Raw genomic sequence first — 14367 nt, forward strand, 5'->3', positions numbered from 1 at the left:
TGCAGGATAGCACGATTTTGTTAGTCTGAAAATAACTTGGCACTTCTTGGCATAACTGATTGTTTTCTTCATTCTTTCAAGGTATCTGAGCGTTTGAATCAACCAGGAGTGGCAATAGGTTTGGCTTGGACTCCCTTAGGTGGGAAAATCATGTTTGTGGAGGCAAGTCGAATGGATGGTGAAGGTCAGTTAACACTGACTGGCCAACTAGGGGATGTCATGAAGGAGTCTGCCCATCTTGCTATTAGCTGGCTCCGCAGCAATGCAAAGAAATACCATCTGACTAATGGTACGTGGCTTGCAATACTTGGGATACAGCTGTGAAGGAAGAACCACCTTCAAATCATGATCCAGTAGGCATCTCACAATTCTATGACAAAGATTAAGATGAGCTTTAAATTATCACTTCCACCGTTCAGTGAAGTACAGAACTGTTTTTGAACCCCTATAGGGATCCTAGTACCTATTTTTAGGACTGAACTAGAAACTAATTCAAAAGGTCTATTTTATTTTGCTTTGTTTTGAATCTTACTTAGAATAGAATAAATCTATTCTTCCAGACCTTCACTCTAATTGTACTATTCATTAATATTTTGAAGGATTCATTTACCCAAAACATTCATTCTTGTCCGATTTTCTTTTTTAGGATAAAAAGAAAACAGGTTCAATGTTTCTACATTAAAATCGTTTTTTCCTTTTTAAAGCTTTTGGAAGTTTTGATCTTCTTGACAACACAGACATCCATCTGCACTTCCCAGCTGGAGCTGTCACAAAAGATGGACCATCTGCTGGTGTTACCATAGTAACCTGTCTCGCCTCACTTTTTAGTGGGCGGTTGGTACGTTCAGATGTAGCCATGACTGGAGAAATTACACTAAGAGGTCTTGTTCTTCCAGTAAGTATGGAAAAACTACTTATATGGCTTGAAATTCATTTAAAATTTAAATTAATAGTGGTTTGTCTTCTTTTTGTAAACACTTTGGTTTAAGCATACATTAAATTTTTATACCTATAATTAATCATTTTAAACTTTTGATTAAGAAAACATCTTATAATTTTCCTCATGTTCTCCCATCTAAAAGACTTGTTAAGTGCGATCATCAGAAATATCACCAGTTCACATGAAGATTTACACTCTTAGTTAACTATTGTTAAATCTGTTGTGCATGTATGATACAGGATAGTTGTTTTTAAGCTTTAAACCCAGTTCTTACTTTTTGAAGTTCCTTTAAGATTACCCATCCACTTATAGAAATCTTAGATTTAGTTGATAGAATTAAAGAAAAACAACTACTATAAAATTGAAACTGACTTAAGGATTAACCATATCTAATTGTTAAATTTTGAAAAAGTTCTATACTTGTTGGGTCTTGGAACTCCCATCCCTATTTTAAACTATTTAAAAACACTGGTAAAATGCATAGAATTTGAGAAAGTATTTAGGGTTTTAAGTGATTAGTTATCACTATCAGTCTATAACAAACTTTAGCAGGTTCATAGCAAATTGAGAGGAGAAAGAAATGTTCTTTACTCTGAGAAACTCCTTCTTTAATGAAGTAATGGTGAAAATAGATCATAGAATTGCCAGGTGTGGTGGCGCCTGCCTGTAATCCCAGTAATTATGGAAGCTGAGACAGGAGGGCTGCAAGTTCAAGGCCAGCCGTGGCAATTTAGAAGGCCCAAAGCAACTTACCCATACCCTGTTTCAAAATAAAAAGTACTGAGGATGTAGCTCAGTGGTAGAGGGCCTCTGGATTCATTCCCCAACAACAAAGCAACCAATTAGAAATGCTCTCTGTTGCTCAATTTTTAAAAGTTCAATTAGGTAATATTCTAAACTGTTATGATGGTGTATTTGTATATCTATATTCAATTAAAAAAGAATCACTCATCTCTTTTCTTTTCCTTAACCAACAACTATTATAGTTCATACTATAAAGTGGTAGTTCATATTAGCTGAGCTACTAAAGGAAATGAGAGGGGCTTTATTGACCACAAACTCTTACTTTGGTCTCCTGGTCCATGGTAGACTACTAAGCAAGGAATAAAGGAGAATAAATTATAATACTCAAAAACCAGTGGTGTGATAAACTGACAATTCACCCAACTTCTGGGGAGATAGATGTGTCCTGGCTTATGAATCAGAATTGGAAGTAGAGACACCTCCCAGCAGAAATGCAGATAAAGCCTCATTCAGAGCCAAAAGATGCAGATCAAGAGAACAAGAAAGTCACTGAAATCTCTATAGAACAAATAGGCCTCCTACATGGATGGTTCCCTCCCCTCAAGAGCAAATAACAATGCACGTATGTAAAGACTTCCCCATGTCTAGCTGAGGAGCCACAGCTTTGAGTAAGCCTTCAATTTTAAACTATTACAAAGAGACATAAGGAAAGCAGTGACATTTAAAAGACCTGCTAAGGCTGAAGAAAACAATTTAAGAACAGAAGACAAAGCTGTCAGATTTAAAAGTCCAGACTTAGAACTGGCTGAAGAACTACTCTGAAAAAAATTAGACTGGGCATGGTGGCACACACCTGTAATCCTAGCTACTCAGGTGGCTGAGGTAGGAGGATCTCAAGTTCCAGGTCAGCCTGGACAATTTATTGAAACCCTGTCTCAAAATACAAAAAAGAGCTGGGGATGTAGCTCAGTGTCCCTACATTTAATCCCCAGTCTCCTCCTGAACCCCCTCCCCACCCCACCCCCACACACAAAGTGAAAATTATAGTTAAAAACAATCTGAGAGATCCAGCACCTAATAGTAATATTATGGCAAAGAGGAAAGTGGAATTAAACAAATTGTCAAAGAAAAAATGAAACATTCCCCCAATTGAAGGTATCTTCAGATTGAAGGACCTGTACCAACCAGGAAGATGTCATCCTCTTGGCTTTGCAGATCACTAAGGATAAAGGTGTCATAAGTGACAGTGGATGTACAGTACCTTTAAAACTGAGTGAAAATTATTTTAAATTTAGTCTTGTGTCCATGGCCTTACTATGAAGTATGAAAGCAAAATAGACTTTTTCCTTTGTGCAAATGGAATCTGTTTATCTTACATACTTTTTGAAGAAGGTACTTTTGAGTGTACTTCTGGTGGCATGAAAGAAACTTCAGAGGACAGCAGTGGGGTAGAATCATGAGGGGAAGGTGACAGTAGTGCAGGAAGGCCTGATAGAGCAGATGGCTGGAGAGCTCCCAGTGCAGTCTCTAGGGATTACCTGTTGTAGGTGGTGTGACCGAGAGCTCTGTTATCTTTTGCTGTATAATACATCACCCCCAAACAATAATATTTTTTATTCTAAAATTCCCATGGCTCAGAAATTCAGGAGAGGCTTGGCCACTTTTTTCTGGCTCAAGGTCTCTCATCTTACCGTCAATAAGGCTGGATCTGTTTCTAAGGTAGCTCATGCACATGTCTAGCAAATTAGGTCTGGTGTTGGCAGAAGACCCCAGATCCCCACCTTACAGGCTTTTCTATAAGCTGTGTGGGTGACCTCAAACATGGTGACTTGCTGCCTAGCTCTGGGGGATGTGATCAGAGATCTATCCAAGTAGAAGTGCTTTTTTTTTAATGACTTAACCTTGAAAGTTATATAGCATCACTCCCACCACACTCTATTCTTGTAAAGGAGTCATAAAACCTGGCCTACATTCAAAGGGAGGGGAATTAAGACTCCATCTTTTGTGAAGGGACCATTGATTGTGGATCTATTTTAAAACTGCCTAAATAGCTTAGAGGTATATTTTCTTCATGAAGTGTGACACAGAGGTCCTGGTTTACTAAGCTCTGAGGCAACATTTCTAAATTATTTTTCCTCCTTTGGCAGTCACATCTTTTTTTTGTGTGTGTGTGTGTGGTGCTGAGAATTGAACCCAGGGCCTTGTGCATGCGAGGCAAGCACTCTACCAACTGAGTTATATCCCCAGCCCCTTAATTTCACTTTTAACATAAAGATTATGAAAATTATACATATTAATGGGATACCACATAATGTTTGACATGTTACATTGTGTGATATTTAAATCAAGTTAAGTATATTTATGTCTTCAAACATTTATCCATTTACTAAGAACAGTATTTATGGTCAAAATAATGCTATATATAGTTTTTCAGAATAAACCTGAAGGTTGGTGTTATTACAAAATGGAGTATGTTAACCTTGGCCATAAAAAAGGAATTGTTGATAAATGAGGTACCCACCCACCCCTATCAAAAATTTAGATTTTCTCTCATTTAAAACAATTCAATGTAACAGAAAGAAAAAGGTCACTTTTTAAAAACCTTAATGGCTTCCTAGCTTATTCTATTAAAATGGAAGATGGTTCAGATGTCTTAATTATATTCAGTGAAAGAAAGTTGGATTATAGTTTCTTTCACAGCTTGAGGGTGATCACAAACCTTAAAAAGTGTTCTCTCTCCTTACAGGTGGGTGGAATTAAAGACAAAGTTCTGGCAGCACACAGAGCAGGATTAAAGCAAATCATTATTCCTCAGAGGAATGAGAAGGACCTTGAAGAAATCCCAAGCAATGTACGACAAGACTTAAGTTTTGTCACAGCAAGCTGCCTGGATGAAGTTCTTAATGCAGCTTTTGACGGTGGCTTTACTGTCAAGACCAGACCTGGTCTTGTAAATAGCAAGTTATAGGCCCCAAACTTAACTTGTTAGAATTTAATGTTTGGAAGTACTGAAAGAGACTGACAAGTTCGATTTTATTCACATCAATAAGAGTAATCACAAGAGTAATGAACCTCATTCAACTAGTGGCTAATGTTTATTATGAAAACATGATCTGTTAATAAACTGATAAAAGTAGAATCCTTGTCTTCAGTGGAATCCCTAGTCCTCAGTGTAATCCACAGAACCCAAGCATCTGTATTACCTGAGAACTTGTTAGAAATAAAAATTCTCAGAGCCAGTTCAGACCTGACTCAAACTCTGGGGACATGGGGCCCTCCAGGTAATTCTGACAGTCAACTTCAGGAACCACTGGTGTAAACCATTACCCTCAGCAGACTCACCTGTAGGCTTTATTGGATCCTGAAACCAATCACTTAGAAGGGGAACTTGAAAAGATGAAAAATATAGCCAACTATTTGTCCTTGCGGAAAACAAACATCCTGGCCCTGGGTGCCTATAGTCTCAGGAAAGAAAGTTCAGTCCTCAGAGGGAGGCACAGCTATCCCTCTTGAGGAATAGTTTTTCAGAATAAAGGCTTCAAATTCTGTCTTCTGCAATTCACTTCTGATAGTTTGCTTGTGCCAATTCCAAAGTCTGTCTACTTCCCATCCCTATCTTCTGTGTTCAGTCCAAGGTAGTGGGTAACTATGAAGGCAGGCTCTAGCTGTGTAAACTTTTTGTTATCTTCCTTTTCGAATCTGTGAAATGTAACTAGTGGTACCTACTACACTATTACTGTGAAGATTAAATGTAAAATAACATTAAGCAATTTTAACTATTATTCCAACCAGTATTGAACTTTAGAATCAAAATATTATATTACAAAAGAGAGCCGGGAGCAGGGGTGCATGCCTGTAATCCCAGTGGCTCAGAAGGCTGAGGCAGGAGGATGGAGAGTTCAAAGCCAGCCTGAGCAACTTGGCAAGACCCTGTCTCAAAATAAAATGTAAAAAGGGCTGAGGATGCAGCTTAGTGGTTAAGCTTCCCTGGGTTCAATCCCCTTAACTTCTGGATCAGAATGAAGTCTGAAAGTTTCCCAATACTTAGTTTGGGAAACAAAGATCATCAGGACATTCAAAAACACTTCATTGACTATCTTATCAACTACTGTAATTTTATTTCTATGCAGTCATCTCACACAAGGGGATAAAAGAAACATGCCAGGACTGTTAATTTGCCTTCAGCAACCAGAGGGAGCTAATCCACACCCAAATTGCTCTGCCTCATTCCACCCAGAATGGCAACAACAAGTAGTAAAACTCAGGTTCTCTGTATTCTTCCTTAGTCTTGAATATGCAATTTGAACTTTGTGTACAACACCCGGGACCCCTCTGTGCCCTCTTTAAAAATGTCTTCCCTTTTGAAAAAAATCTCTGAGAAAATCGACAGTCTTCCCCTTGTGAGACTTTTCTCTAGCAATGTTGGTTAGTTGGGAAGAAGGCAATGTTTGTTTGAAATTTGAGTTATTGTTTCTTTGCCTCTTTAATTGGGCAAAATAAAAGTTTGCCATTTCTAAATGTCTAAATATTCAGGCACATCAATGACATTCACAGTATAACTACTGTCCACTCTATTTTTTTTTTTTTTTTTTAATCACAAACTGTACCCATGGGAAACCCTGCTATGTGCTTCTTTTCGGGTGTCTACCCAAAGTGGAATTGCTGGCTCCTATGTGCTGTGACCTGAACGTCCCCCAAAACTTAAGTGCCGAATTTGGTCACTATACTATTAATAAGAGGCATAAACCTAACCAAGTATTGGTGATTGATGAGGTCACGGGGGCTGTCTCATGAATGGATTTAGTAGACTTTACAAAAGGCTCAAGGGAACCAGCTAGACTCTTTTTGCCCTTCGGTTCCTTCCCCCACGTGCAGAAGCAGCCACAAGACTCCCTCTCGGCAGCAGAGACCCAGGCCCTCAGACGCTATTGGAGCCTTAATCTTGGACTTGCCCAGTCCCCAGATCTGAGAGAAATAAATTTGTCTTTTATAAATTACCTAGTCTGCAGTATTTTATTACAGCACCACAAACAAAACATATAATCCGAACTTTTTAACCAAATTTCTTTTCCATCTTGGCTGCTCTATTTGACATGCCCACCAGCAATGCACATAAGTTCCAGTTTTTCTCATTGCCAACACTTTGATAATAGCCTTCCTAACGAGTGTGACAATAGTATTTTGATTCAAATTTCCCTAACAACTTGTGAGCTGAGTATCTTTTTCTAGCACTTATTTACAAGATACTCAGAGCTTACTAGTTGTTACTCTAAGACCTCCTTGTATCACAAAAAGCTAGACTTCATATTGAAAATGTTAACCTTGGGATCTATGTATTTAACCACATTTTTTTAATGCATAGGCTTTTAAAATTCTTAAGGTATTAAAACTAAATAAAGGTTTAAGGCCTTGGTTATCAATTTTATATTTCTAATAGAAGTGTATAAGTTTTTACTACCCATTTTTTGGTCCCTGTTTAAACCTTACCATGAATAACCATGCATCAGAGGCTGAGATTCTTAATCACTTGATTACCTGTAAATTCAGTGAAAAAGACTGCATATTTATCATCTGGCAAATATGTGACCATAGGTAAGGTTCCATGATTGTGAATATTAAACACCTGAAATTTTAAACGAGTAGTGGGCATACAGTGTTATGTTCTAGAACATGTAATGAATTCCTTTTCTTCTGATAGCAATCAAGACTTGCATTCTGGGATGGGGGTGTAGCTCAATGGTAGAGCACAGGCCCTGGATTCACCCCCAACACAAAAATAAAATTTAAAAATTGCATTCTGGCCATAACACAGATCCTCTTTAGAAACAAAGGAGTTTCATTTCTAGTAACACCTCTAATTGATAGGTTTTGGTTGCTTCAGGTAAGAGGATTTTGATTCCCATCTGGACACAGTCATCAGTAGTGGTATCTAACACAAGCTTCCAGTACTAGGTAACACATGCCCCTACCCAAGTCACCCTGTCAGGTAATCAACTTGCCCAGTTAAAAGGACTTATTACTTTCCTTTATTACTGAAATGAGGTAAGCCTTACTATTAAGAGTCTTTGATATTAAGTCACAAAAGTTAATTTTGTCAATTTCCTTCTAAAACCCAAAGTTTAAGTGGGATTATTAGATGTAAACATCATGTAGTCTTGTTTTGCTTTAATGAAAAAAAACATGTTCAAACTCACATTACTTTGGCCAAAATGAAAAGCTGTATTTGAGCTTTGCCCTGTGAAAACTTCAGAATTAAAGAAAAAAAAGAAGAAATCAGACTACAGTCACCAATTTGATTCATGATCCAATATTAACACTCATTATTTTGTTTTGTTTTACTAACATGTAGTGAATCCTACAAAGAATATATTCTTTATTTTTAAAAAAGCACCAAAACAGGAAGGAAATATTGGAAATATCTAAATAAATAAATAACAGGCAATTGACTGGTCATTGAGAGGTTTTAAAACAGTTGTATCAAAGTAATTTTAATTCTAAGAAAAGCTTTATTCGCAATAAAAATTCACTTATTTGAAACATAGTCTGTACTTAACGAACTAAAGAATAGTTATTCAATCTATTTAGCGTTACTAAAAAATGTTAAATAAATTCAAATCTAATATTATCAGCACATTTCCAGGGAACTGAAATTTTTCAGGCTAAATTCTAGTCTTTACATAATAGTGCAAGCCTGTCAAAATGTGACTTTTACAAAATCCAGCATTCTTTCATACCACTGTTTACATTAATTTCTACAAATTTGTTAATGCATCTCAGAATTTAGAAAGGCCTCAGAACATTACAACTAAAATGTAAAGAAATTGCTTCAATCTGTATAAAGATAGGGAAAATGTGTAGCTAAGCAAGACACTGGGCTACAGAGCCAGGCCAAATGATAAGCCCCACCTCATTCACTTACACCAGTAGATACCATTAGATCATTTTACGGAAGAACCTGACAGAGATTAAATAAAAGTCAGTTCAGGCAATTAAAGTCTAGAGCCCAATAATGTATGCCACCAGATTTTACTAGGTGCTTGGTAAGTATCAAACAATTTAGTCTGGATGATGCCACACTTAGATAATGTGAAATTCTCTTGGTAAATGATCTATTTTACTGTAAATCACCAGGTAATCCTTGGTACTCTGAACCTCCACAATGTTCAATCTGTAACACTGTCTACCTTCCTTGTATAACCCATACAGATAACCACAGTACCAGGTGGTTATTCATACCTTCTACTCATTGAGTTATATTCTGATCTTAACTTTTGTCAGCAGTCACAGACTGACCCCAGGTATAGTGTAGTTTCATTCAGTTTTTATAATTTGGATTACTTACCAATTCTTCCATTCAGGAATCTGAATGAAATATAATTCTATCATTGTAGAGATTCCTGGATATAAAAAGAGCTCTTGTGTGGAGGGGACATATACTACTATTTGAGAGCTAAGCAATCTATAGCCACTTATGAAAATTTAGTTTGCAGAAATGTGGGTGTTAAAAAAAAACATAAGTAATACATAATAAAAATCAAAGCAAAGGAAAAAAAGGCTTTCCAATGATCACTAACACACTAAACCGGTCCATGTCAACCCAATAGACAATTTCTAGTTGAAAAATATAGATCAGGCTGGGGATTGTAGCTCAGTGGTACAGCACTTACCTACCCTGGGTTTGAGCCCCAAAATCATGAGGAAAAAAAAAAGTATATAAAAGCAAAATAATAGAATATTACCTACATCTACCCCATAAAATGTGAAAGACGACACCCAAAGAAGGGGTAGGGAAATTAATAGAAACCATTCATTATTATTATTATAACAATTCAAGAACAAGAGCTAGACCTAATAAACCAAATTTTCAAATGGACCAAAGCAATGTGGCTTTAGAGCTCATCACTGCAGACCAAAAGTAGAATGATGACTGAAACATAAAATATAAAAATGTCAGCTTTACTAGCTAGTTGTCAAACATATACAAAATTTACCTAAATTTACTTGAATTAGTAAAAACTGAGGGCTTCTAATTTTTTAATACTAGGGATTGAACCCAGGAGTGCCTAAACATTGAACCACATCCCCAGTCCTCCTCTTATTTTATACTTTGAGACAGGGTTTTGCCAAGTACTGCAATCCTTCTGCCTCAGTCTCCCGAGTCACTGGGATTATAGGCCTGCACCACCACACCAGGCAAAACCTGAGGTTTTAATGAAACAATGATTATAAAGTACCAAGAGTTTTTAAAAAAATAATAATCCCAGCAACAATATGTACAAAGCATTGATCGGGTAACTTTACTGTGTCTTATTTAACCCTGTGAGGTAGCTACTAGGATGTAACCCCTTTTTAGACATTAGGAAACTAGGGCCCAAGGTCATACAGCTATAAGTGGAGCAGAGCCAAGATACTTAACCAGCAGAGCTATGAAATACCAAAAACTAATTTTTGTTTTTAAGGGGACAAAAGTGATCAGCTAAAAATTTTAGTCAATCTTTCTCCTGAATTCTGTGGATTTCCTTGTGGAAAATCAAAACATGGGGGGGGGGGGGGATGGGGGGATGAGGGAAGCCAGGGGCAGTCCAGAGGCCACATGCCTGGCTCCTGCTGCACTTAGAATAAAACTCTGCCACACTTCAGAGTGACAGCACAGTATTTTCTGCTGTATAATTAAAGCACAAAATGGAACAGGAAAATGACTCTGGACTTCACCACACTTACAGCTGAAGCAGACACATTAAGATTTTTTTAATTTGCCAGATAATCTTTTAATGAGAATTATAAAAGACCAAAAACATATTTTTTTGCAAACTGCCTTTTTTTTAAACAAATTATTTGCTCTTAATTACAAATACTGTGTATGATGATGCCTTCTTCTGCAAAACCAATAAATACAAGAACAAATTTCTAAACATGTGATTTGTCCAAGATATTTGAGAAGGAAAAAAGCCTGATTTTTTTCAGTGTTTATATAAATCAGAATATATTCCCTAACTTTTCAGAGTAAGCTGGAAGGTATGACTCGACTGGAAAAGAGGATGAAAGAAGAGAAAGAGACCACCTTATAGTTGCTTTAAATAGTTTTTGATAATTTTTCTTTGATGTAACCTTTCCTTTCTGGGACTCATATCTTCACAAAATAGCTGAATTTAAAATATTTCTAAAAAACTGATTAATGAGGGGAAAAATATGTATTGAACACAAACTTTACCATAAACAATTACGCATATCAAAAAGACACTAACTTTAAAAAGGTACAAAAAAAAGTGAGGAAAAACCTGAAATTACAGAAAAGAAAGTCAAATTTATTTAATGAAAAACTAGAATTAATAAAAATTAGCAAATGCACACACACAGCCAAAAAAAAAAAAAGAAAACAACCAGCAGCACTATGTATTGACTCACAAAGGGAGAAGCAGTGGCCCAAGACCACTCAGATGGCTTGTCAGTTAAACACACACACACACACACACACACGCAAAAAAGAACAAAAATAAAACAAAAAACCCAATATTTTCAACAATACAATCAATCTACAACAAACACAAAAGTCAGAATTATTTTACAATGCTTGCTCTCTTAATACAAAAGATGCCCATCTTGGGTGTATATATATATATATTTTTTCAGTGGTTTACTGTTGACTTATTTTTAAATATATTAGTGTTACTACATGCAACTGTTTCCTGTATTTAACAGCCTTTCTTTTTATTTACCTTCATGTGTCTAGCTTCCACCTACCAAAAGAGTTTCAGGTTGGTAGGCAGATGGGTGCCTTATTCTCCTGTGAAATTGAATGCAACAGTTTTAAACACTGGCCAGAAAATGTTTGATTGCCGTTTCAACACATGGAAATAGTTACATTGATGCCTAAATTGCCGTTTTCTGCAAAAAGCTGTGCAATGCTGGTGTCAAAGACTAGGCAGTCACTATTCATAATGGCTGTTGCAATTCCCTCATGAATAGATCGAGGAGTCGCTTCCCAAGTCAATCGCCGCCTATGACCATTTAGCTCAAGTCGATAAGCAAAATTTTCAGCTTGCTTGCGTGTTCCTATCAGCTGTACAATTGCGAAGAATTGCTGGTGACCATCGTATTTTTCCTGTTTCTCCAAGACTAACATGAAGTGAAAGCCAAAACAGGACTGCATCATCACCCAGTCAACAGCACCAGGAAGATTAATGTCTGTAGCAAGGAAAACTATATCCTCTCCCTGTAGGGTTGTAATGGACTTGTGCTGATGCATCAGATGGGGCATTACAGCATCCAAAGAGCCTTGCCACTTACAGGAAGCACCAGGGCATGGGCAGGAATAAGGCCTAAACTCACAGAGCTCTTCGTGGTCTGCTTTTTCTGTATGTGGCAGAGTTATTTCACATCCAGAAGAGGCATATTTACAAGGGAAAAGTACTGAATTGGCCACTTTCTCCATAGCCAAGTTGCGAATGGATCCCAACGGGCCCCGGCAAGTTGGACAACATGTGAGCTTCGGGCGACAGTTGCTACAAACAAGATGACCACTCTGACATTGAAGAATGGGTGGTAACACATAGTCAAAGCAGACAGGACACTCAAAAAGACTCGCCAAGTCATTGTTGGATGCAGTCGTGCCAGTCAGGGCAGGCACCCTCTGGGATGGTGGACACTTTGAGGTACCAGTAGGTAATGCTGTAGCAGTCTGACGGCTCATCTCTGAAATAAAAAATAAAAAAATAAATGGAAGAATAATTACAACTTATGTTTTATAAATAATGTTTACATGCCAGAAAAACTTTGAAGTTTCATGCAAAATTTACTGTGAGCAAAGAGATAAAGGAATAAACTAGGGTTTAAAAAGCATATATAGGGGCTAGGGTTGTGGCTCAGTACTAGAGCACTTGCCTAGCATGTGTGAGAAACTGGGCTCGATCCTCAGCACCACATAAAAATTAATTGAAGGTATTGAATTGTGTCCATCTACAACCAAAGATATTTTTTAAAGCATATATAAAAACAAAATAAATTATTAAATGTGCATCTGTTATTAGGAGTTAAACACTGACGAAGCCTTTTCAAAATATTTCAGAGCATATTTTAAATTCCTTTTAAAGTAAAAGTACTAAAAATTATCTTTGGATAGCGTATATATAATAAGAAAAGCTAAAAGAGAAACTGAACCATAAACAACTAAGAGACCTGTATATAATATAGGACCTTAAGCATATTCAAATGTTTGGATTTGACTTTGTCCTCTCAGAGTCCCTAAAGCCGTCTCTTTCCAATTCTGAATCAGCTATTGGGAGGTAAGTCTTATAAGGTTCATATGCCAAAGATCATCAGGTTGACTCTCCCTAGTGGTGAACAGCATCTTCTCTACAGGTATATTTTGGGAGTGGGGTACAAGGCATCACTAGGGGAAGAGCCTGCTGCCATCTCATTATCCACCTTCATCTATTACATCTTTCACAAAATGCTAACATCAGCTAAGTACTACTTCCTACTGATCTTTGCCCACCTCAAATGTTAGGAAGACTTGGGAAATGGAGAGTCATCCTTAAATAAAAATTGTTAGTCTAGTATTTAGAAAAAGTACTTCATTCTATTCTATTTCCATTCCACAATATAAGTTAGATACAATGTACAAGAGGAAAGAAGAATCAGAAAAAGCGGGTGGAGGAAAAAAGGAGGATGATGATAAAACACCACAGAAAGACACACAGCATGGGGAATGAGGGATGGAGTCAACAGGTAATGAGTTCCTTGTACCCTGAGGTTTACAGTGTAGCTGAAACAGTCATCAGGAGAATAACAAACATCACTTTTCAGATAAATGTCATCTGGAAGAGATGATCAATAATGTAACTAACTAGTCAGGATGAATCAAATATACACAAAACAGGGTATCTTTTCCAAGAATCTACCTCTGCTGGGATATGGCAGGTCATCATTTGTCTTAGGAGTGATACAAGATCAGTCTGCTGGTATCCTAAGAGTGTACTACTCCCAGCAACTACTATACTAAGGTATGTTTCTTCAAAAAATTCATGTTTCATATTTAATGTTTTCTCTCAATTACAATCATTAATCTGTGGCAAAGAACTTTGAAGAAACAATGGTAGTTACAAATGTGACCAGGTAAATACAACTTGGGTTACTGATTATTCAAGTGGTTACCAACAGACACTATAAATGGGGAGAGGGGTGTGAAAAAATTAATTCATTTGTGACTAAAAGAAATATGCTAAAGGGAAACAAGTGTGGTGACAACACTGACAATATCTAGCATGTGTGAGGCCCTGGATTTGGTCCCTGACACCAGACACACACACACACACACACAAAGTATAACCGAATTCCATCATAATGTGGCTCATCCTACAGGCCTACAAAAACATGAATCAACTCGCATCACCTGAAGTAATCCAGCTGTTCTGACAAAAGGACTATAAAGGAGCTCTCCTATAATCCAGTGTCCCTCTGTATAAATTCTTTGGGTGTATGATGATCTATCCATTTTATGTCACTTGTAAAACAATGGGCTGAGCACTACCCAAAACACCTTCTTGTATGCTCTGTGCCTATTGAGTAGTCCATTATATGCTGCTCACTTATGTGAGCAACACAATAATGCAAAAGTGGCTCTTTGGGCACAGTCTAAGCCCCCAATTACCTTTCAAATTACCAAACCAAACACCTATTTACAA

At 37.1% G+C, this 14367-nt stretch overlaps 2 protein-coding genes across 6 annotated transcripts in view; one reads left to right on the forward strand and one right to left on the reverse strand.

The window, feature by feature from the left end:
* Positions 1-4823, forward strand: part of Lonp2 (lon peptidase 2, peroxisomal) — a 94973-nt gene extending 90150 nt beyond the window's left edge. Inside the window, exons 13-15 of the mRNA XM_027938989.2 lie at positions 82-289; positions 705-895; positions 4431-4823. Coding sequence (XP_027794790.2) covers positions 82-289; positions 705-895; positions 4431-4652 — 621 coding nt within the window. The 3' untranslated portion in view covers positions 4653-4823. The remainder of the gene's footprint in view (positions 1-81; positions 290-704; positions 896-4430) is intronic.
* Positions 4824-10968: 6145 nt separating this feature from the next.
* Positions 10969-14367, reverse strand: part of Siah1 (siah E3 ubiquitin protein ligase 1) — a 29504-nt gene continuing 26105 nt past the window's right edge. For all 5 annotated transcript variants that reach the window (XM_027938991.2, XM_071605205.1, XM_027938990.3 and 2 more), the window contains exon 2: positions 10969-12376. In XM_027938991.2, coding sequence (XP_027794792.1) covers positions 11526-12374 — 849 coding nt within the window. In that variant the 5' untranslated portion in view covers positions 12375-12376 and the 3' untranslated portion in view covers positions 10969-11525. The remainder of the gene's footprint in view (positions 12377-14367) is intronic.

This window comes from Marmota flaviventris, chromosome 18 (genome assembly GCF_047511675.1).
Source record: "Marmota flaviventris isolate mMarFla1 chromosome 18, mMarFla1.hap1, whole genome shotgun sequence".
Taxonomy (NCBI): Eukaryota; Metazoa; Chordata; class Mammalia; order Rodentia; family Sciuridae; genus Marmota; species Marmota flaviventris.